The sequence below is a fragment of the Melospiza georgiana genome, chromosome 3, assembly GCF_028018845.1.
Source record: "Melospiza georgiana isolate bMelGeo1 chromosome 3, bMelGeo1.pri, whole genome shotgun sequence".
NCBI classification, from domain to species: Eukaryota; Metazoa; Chordata; class Aves; order Passeriformes; family Passerellidae; genus Melospiza; species Melospiza georgiana.
Window position 1 is genome coordinate 60,431,473 of NC_080432.1, and position 6,424 is coordinate 60,437,896.

General features: G+C 50.6%; 1 protein-coding gene across 1 annotated transcript in view; it reads right to left on the minus strand.

Moving 5' to 3' along the window:
• Nucleotides 1–5,613, minus strand: part of UST (uronyl 2-sulfotransferase) — a 152,027-nt gene extending 146,414 nt beyond the window's left edge. Inside the window, exon 1 of the mRNA XM_058021486.1 lies at nt 5,046–5,613. Coding sequence (XP_057877469.1) covers nt 5,046–5,298 — 253 coding nt within the window. The 5' untranslated portion in view covers nt 5,299–5,613. The remainder of the gene's footprint in view (nt 1–5,045) is intronic.
• Between the last annotated feature and the right edge of the window lie 811 nt (nt 5,614–6,424).

Sequence of the window (6,424 nt, forward strand, 5' to 3'; positions counted from 1 at the left end):
AAGACTTTTGCCTTGCATAGGAAACCACAGGAAAGGCAACTTTCACATGCAATCACACCAGTGTACTTGTACAGGCTCCTGGCAAATTCAACAGGGAAATGTTTTAATTGACACGAACAACAAATTTGCACAGCAAATACTGAAGATACAAAGGTTTTATGTTTTTATTGGCCATTAGAGGGTTGCTACCAGCCTTGGACATTCTCATTTCTGTAATTTGAAGCATGTATATATCACAAGTGAAAGCAGAGACGAATAAAGCAATGTAGAACCACTGCAGTTGCACGGGAGTGGCGTCCCTGGTGCGATCCCCAAAAGCCACTGGGCTGTCCAGGATTTACGATTTGTGTCTTACTCATCTAAGGGAAGACTCTTCTCACTTCCTTCCACTGCTGGAGCTGGTTTTCAATTAGTGAGCCAGGGTTACCTTGGCAGAATCAACAAGCAAGACCTCATTTGTGCAAATCCCAATACTGCAGCTCATTACTGGAAAGCCTGGCAGTTTTTAAACCTTCCTGTTTTTTGGAGATCATTTTTGGTCCAGGACTGGTATGCACCCCCACAGAGCAAATTTAAGCCTACTGCCAGCAGATAGACTTTTAAGTGTCTTCCACAGATTCTTGAGAAATAACCCACATATGCCTATGCCCTCTGCAATAATTTCATGCTGAAAAGCAGGGTCCCACCGGATGGGATGACTGCAGTGAGAAACTTGAGCCCTGTCACTATGAGCCACATTCACAGCAGACAGCAGAAACATCAGCTTTCCACAGACCTTCTGTACTCTGAGCTACTGTGAGCTTGAAGTCAGAACAGGATAAATAACAAAACACAGCCTCATATCTACTACTCTACTCTCATTTGCTCAGGATGACTCTGCTATAAAAGAAATGGCCATATCAAGTGGAAATACTGAATACAGCTATTGCCTACCCTAAAAACAACCATAATGTTTTCCCAAAATTCTCTCCAATCAGTATGGCAACCAAAAGAAAAAGAGGCATATATGGACAAGACACCAGAGAAGCTAGTCTGGGAGAGAAAAAAAAAATTACTAATAGTCTGAATGTTCTGAAAAAATATTCATCTTCCCCACCTCCAAAGGAAAGTTAATAGAACTAGCAAATGTTCACACTTCATTCCTTTGAAAATAAATGTATACCTCCTCCACAGCATATGATGCAGGCCTAATAAAAAAATTGAAGTTTTTCAAACCATGTGTTTTCACACTTGATTTTCTTTTATGCACACACCTGCCTAATGCAGGCGAGATTTCTGTCCAGACCACTATTGAAGTTTGGTGTTGTTGCTCAGGAACTTCCTTTCAAGTTCTGAGGTAAAAAAATCCAAGCATTCCCCTCACAATAACATAACTAAACATGAGCAATGCACTGAAACTTGCAAATACAAACAAAAACTCTGAAGTCAGACAAGATGACCCCTCCCACACTATGGAGGGCACAAAACAGAAATCAATATTCCCTTTAGGCTACTCCTTGGTTTCTGTAGATTTAAATCCAATGAGGGAAACTGCAAAATTCACATAACAAATATGGTTTACAAACTAACTGCTCTTTTTCTAGAGATGTGAACTTTAACACCATATATTGTGGGTTGGAAAGAGTAGAAAGAAAGAGTTACTTGTACTGAATCTGTGGCTTCAGGGGGGAAAAAAGGTTTGTTTTGATTTTTTTAAACATCATGAAACTTCCCTCTGCTGTATAAGACACACATATACACGTACAGCTTTGGTAGTTAGCAGGATGTGATGCCCAATACCTATTCTTCCAAGCACTCCTGTTAGCTCCCTGGAAGACAATACACCTTCTAGTTACAAAAAAATATTGTTCCTAATTTGAAAGCCTTCCCAGCTGGATACCTCAAGGAGTATGCATCACTGTAAAAAATTAAAACATAAAATGTTCAGTAAAGTCACCCACGTGGATCAACTTCGACACCCAAATGAAACTGCAGACCAAGGAAGTATAAAGTAACTCCATAAAGCTGCATGCAAACAGACACCTCAGTGCCCAGAGCACATCCCACCTGTCTGCAGAGGCAGCAGCACCACCTGCTTAGTGGGTACCAGGACTCCAGGCAGCCAGGAGGACTCTGCTTCCCTCTCAGGCACTAGCCTGGTGCAGGATGTTAGCCAAGCCTGCATCTCCTTAACATCCCAGGCTCGTTAGCCAAGCCTGCATCTCCTTAACATCCCAGGGCACTCATGCACAGAAAGGAAATTCCTACACTAATTCATGTAACAAGTGCAGAAGTTCATTAGCAGAGATTAATAGATCTGTCTGCTTTCTCCTGCGAGAATCCCACACATCAAAAGAACCCCAAAACATTTTCAGTAAGACTACACTCCATCCCCAGGGGCACATCACGTTCAGGCACACACAACAAAGGCTTTTCTGCACTTGCTGAGCACCTCACAAAAATTATCCTGACCCATCCTCCAAGACGCAGTGGTTTCCAAGCCTTTCATCTACAGGCCTCAGAAGATTTTCCAGCAGACATGCAACTACTGGCTAGAGTGGTTAGGGTAGTAGATCTTAGGGTTTTTTCCCCCATTCCTCAAAAGCAGTCAAAAGGCCACAAGCTGAGTAACTCTGCATTTCTTGCAGTCTATTTTCACTCAACCTAAGCAATATTTATCCCTGAAGAAGATGAAAATTTAAAAATTGACAAAAACTTTTTTCTGAAACCAAAGATTGTGTTTAATCTCACTAAAGTATCAATCAATTGCAAACAAAATCTTCTACCAGCGTGAGCTGTGCCTCTTTAGTCCAGAAAAGAGAAGACTGAGAGGGGATCTCATTAATGCATATAAATATCTCAAAGGTGGGTGCCAAGAGGATGGTGCCAGACTCTTTTCCATGATGCCCAGTGAGAGGACAAGGAGGAATGGCCATAAACTAAACCACAAGAAGTGGCAGAGCACTGGAACAGGCTGCCCACAGAGACTGCGGAGTCTCCTTGTCTGCAGACATTCAAAACCCACCTGGATATGCTCCTGTGTTGACCTGCTCTAGGTGACCCTGCCTTGTAATGGGAGGTAGACGAGATGATCTCCAGAGATGCCTTCCAAAACTAGCAATTCTGTGATTCTATGGCAGAAAAATTGTCAGTTTCCTCTTCAGTGGAGGAATTTCTTCCTAATTGTAATATTAAAGGGAAAAAAAGTCATTAAAACTCAAGCTAAAATTGTTGTGTTCATGAAGTAATATCCAAAACGTTTTTCTTCTCCTATTTTCACTTGAATTTTCACCGACTTTATATGGCAGATTTACGGAATAACATTTTCTGAAAGTGACTTCTGTTCTCCTGGTCCTATTTCCCCAAGAAAACAGGAAAAATTTACTTGGGCTGCTCAGAGGCTAGTCCAGCTGAATTCTGAATATCTGCAAGAACACCCCAACCTCCCTGGGTAGCCTGTTCCAACACCTGACTTTTCTCACACTGAAATCTTTTTTTCCTGATATCTCATTGGAATTTCCCTTGCTGCAACTTGTGTTTGTTGTCTCTCGTCCTACTGCCTCTCCATACTCTCTCACTAGTTAACTGAAGACAAGGGAGAGTTTTCCCATAAGGAAAAGCAACACACACACTTAGGGCTGTATTCTTAAAATGTTCCTAAAGTATGGACACATAGAAAAGGACCTGCAGCTTATTTTTCTGAAATACACAAACAGTATTTTTGTTTGTAACCTAACATTGTCTCTTACAGCTTGCACCTCTGCAGCATGTACCACCAAAGCCTCACCTCCACACACAAGTAAAGCAGACCAGCCAATGTGGTAAAAACTCACACCACAAAATATTCTGTAGAAATCCTCCTGTATTGAGAAACACTCGGTTTTTGTTCCCCATTTCATATCACAGAATCACAGAATGGTCCTAAAGGTTCCTTCCAATCTAAACCAATCTCACCCCTATGGGCAGGAAGCATCTTCCACTAGAACAGGCTGATCAAACCCCCATCCAGCCTGGTCTTGAACAATACCAAGGATGGGGCATCCACAGCTTCTCTGGGCAACCTGTTCCAGTGCCTCATCCCTCTCACAGTGAAGAACTTCTTCCTAACAGCTAAATGCAATCTGCCCTTTTTCAGTTCAGAGTCATTCCCCCTTGTCCTGCCACCACCTGAATGAGCCCGGCCAGCCTAAGGTAATTACTCGACCTCACGATAAACTCTTTTTTACACAACTCTGCTGAGCAGGGAAGCAACATTTAGCGATGTGGACGCTAGCTACAAAGAAAAACCACGTGAAAACTTGGGGTCAGCATGAGGATGAGAACTGCAGGCCACAGCGTGGGGCTCACACCCGCTCCACCGGGGCTCCTCCTTCGGGGCTCCTCAGGCAACCAGGCTGGGAAAGCACCACGGTGAGCCCGAGTGTTCGAGCGCTGCTGCACTGACCCTGCTGAGCAAACCCCTCTCTCCAGACTCCAACCTCCTGCACAAGGATGGATGCTTGGTTCACAAAGTGCATCTGGGGTTCTTGGTTTTGTTGGTTTTTTGGGGGTTTTTTGGTTTTTTTTTGAACAGCATCTTCTGCTGTGGGCCATCGGCACCCCGCTTGTCCTCCCCGGGGCACAGCACCCGGCGGGGAGGCGCTGACAGCTCCGGGCGGCTGTGCCCGAGCTCCCCCGGTGCGCCACCCGCGGGCGGCGAGCGCTGCCCTGCGCTCGGACCGACCTGGCGGCCGGAGGAGCCGGCACACCGCGCTCTGCCACGGCCACCGGGCACACAAAGAGCCGCCCGTGGGGGCACAGCGTTCCCGGGGCTGAGAAAGTCCCGAGGGGACTCCGCTTTGGCCAGCAGGAACTTGTGGCGGGGCGCGCCCCACGCTCGGTCCCGCTCCGGTGTCAGCGCTCACGGCGCCGCGTCCCGCCTGCCCAGCCCGCCCGGCAGCCCCGGCCTCTGGCCGCCCCAGCCCCGCGGCCGCGTCCCCGGTGCGGGGGGAGGGAGGCCCGGCCCAGCCGCCACGGGGGGCGAGGGAGAGCCGCAACAAGTCGCCGCCGCCGCCGGCCGCCCTTACCCAGACAGTGCCGCAGGGCCAGCAGAAAGTGCGGGGGGCCCCCGTTGAGCTGGTAGAAGAGGGAGCCCAGACAGAAGAGCAGCAGGGTGGCCATGCAGAAGACGTAGTCGCGCAGCGAGAGGAAGGGCAGCAGCGAGAGGGGCCGCCGCCTCATCAAGCCCCCGCCCTGGCCCGGGCCCCCTCCCGCCGCCGCCGCCGCAGGGGGCCAGGGCGCCGGGCATTCCCCGCCGCCGTGCTGCTGCTGCTTCTTCATCCTCCCCTTCGCCGCCGCCGGCTCACGCAGCCCGCCGGGGGAAGCGCATCCTCCATCCGCCTGCCCGGCTCCGGCTGCCCGCGGCCGGGAAAGTTCCCGGGAGCTCAGGGGATCCGTCCCGTCCCCATCGCCGGCTGTCCCCGGCTCCGCGTCAGGCGAGAGTCCCCGGCGCTCCTACGGCGGCTGCTGCTGCTACGGAGCGCCGCTAAGGGGAGGGGAAGGAGGTGGTCACCATCCCGCTCCCTGGGGCTCCTCTCCTCCTTCTCCTCCGCCGCCGCTCTCGCTCCCTCTCTCCGCTCGGCCTCTCGCCCCGGTGTCAAGTTACAGCCAGCGCTCCGCCGCCGGCCGCCTGCAACTCGCGGCCGACTTATGCGCGCCGCCCGGCCCCGCCGCCCCCCGCCCGGCCCGGCCCCGGAGCCCGCCCACCCCGGCCCGCCCCGGCCCGCCCCGGCCTCCGGTCCCGCCGTGCGCCCGCCGCCTCCGCGCCAGCGACCCCTGCGGGCGCCGCCGCCGCCCGGCCCCGCCGGCACAGCGCACCTGCCCCGGGCCGCCGCGCCCGCACATCGCCCGTGCCGAGCACGGTCCGACGCGGCGGGAAGGTCCCTGCCTTAACATGTGTAACATCCTCTATGGGGGACGAAAGGGACCACCACTCTTCTCCTTGCAGCCTTGCTGGGGCGATTGAAGCAGAGCTGTTGTCTACTGGGGACAAGGCGTTAGACAAGTACAGAAATTACAAAATTAAGGTTGCACAAAGAACCTTAATTTGACCCCGTTGTACATATGGCTTATGATACAGTCTCTAATTACTCGATCATGCCATTTTTTCTAGACAGCCACTGGTGGGTGAATGGCATTCAATCAGCGCTGAGCTGGGTAATAGCTTCATCCTCTTTATACAACATATGTCCCCAATGTGTCCTGATGGCTTATTTGGAGCTTGTTCTTGGACATTGTCTGATGTAGAAATACATTTCATTCCCCGTGCAGCCGTGTTGCCAGCACAGCAGTGGAGGGAGGAAAGCTTGGGGTGGTAATACTGGTTCACCATTTTGTTTTATTGACCTGGCTGGAATTGGGGATTTCCCAAGATGCTGCTCATGGCATCATATGAGACTCTTCATTT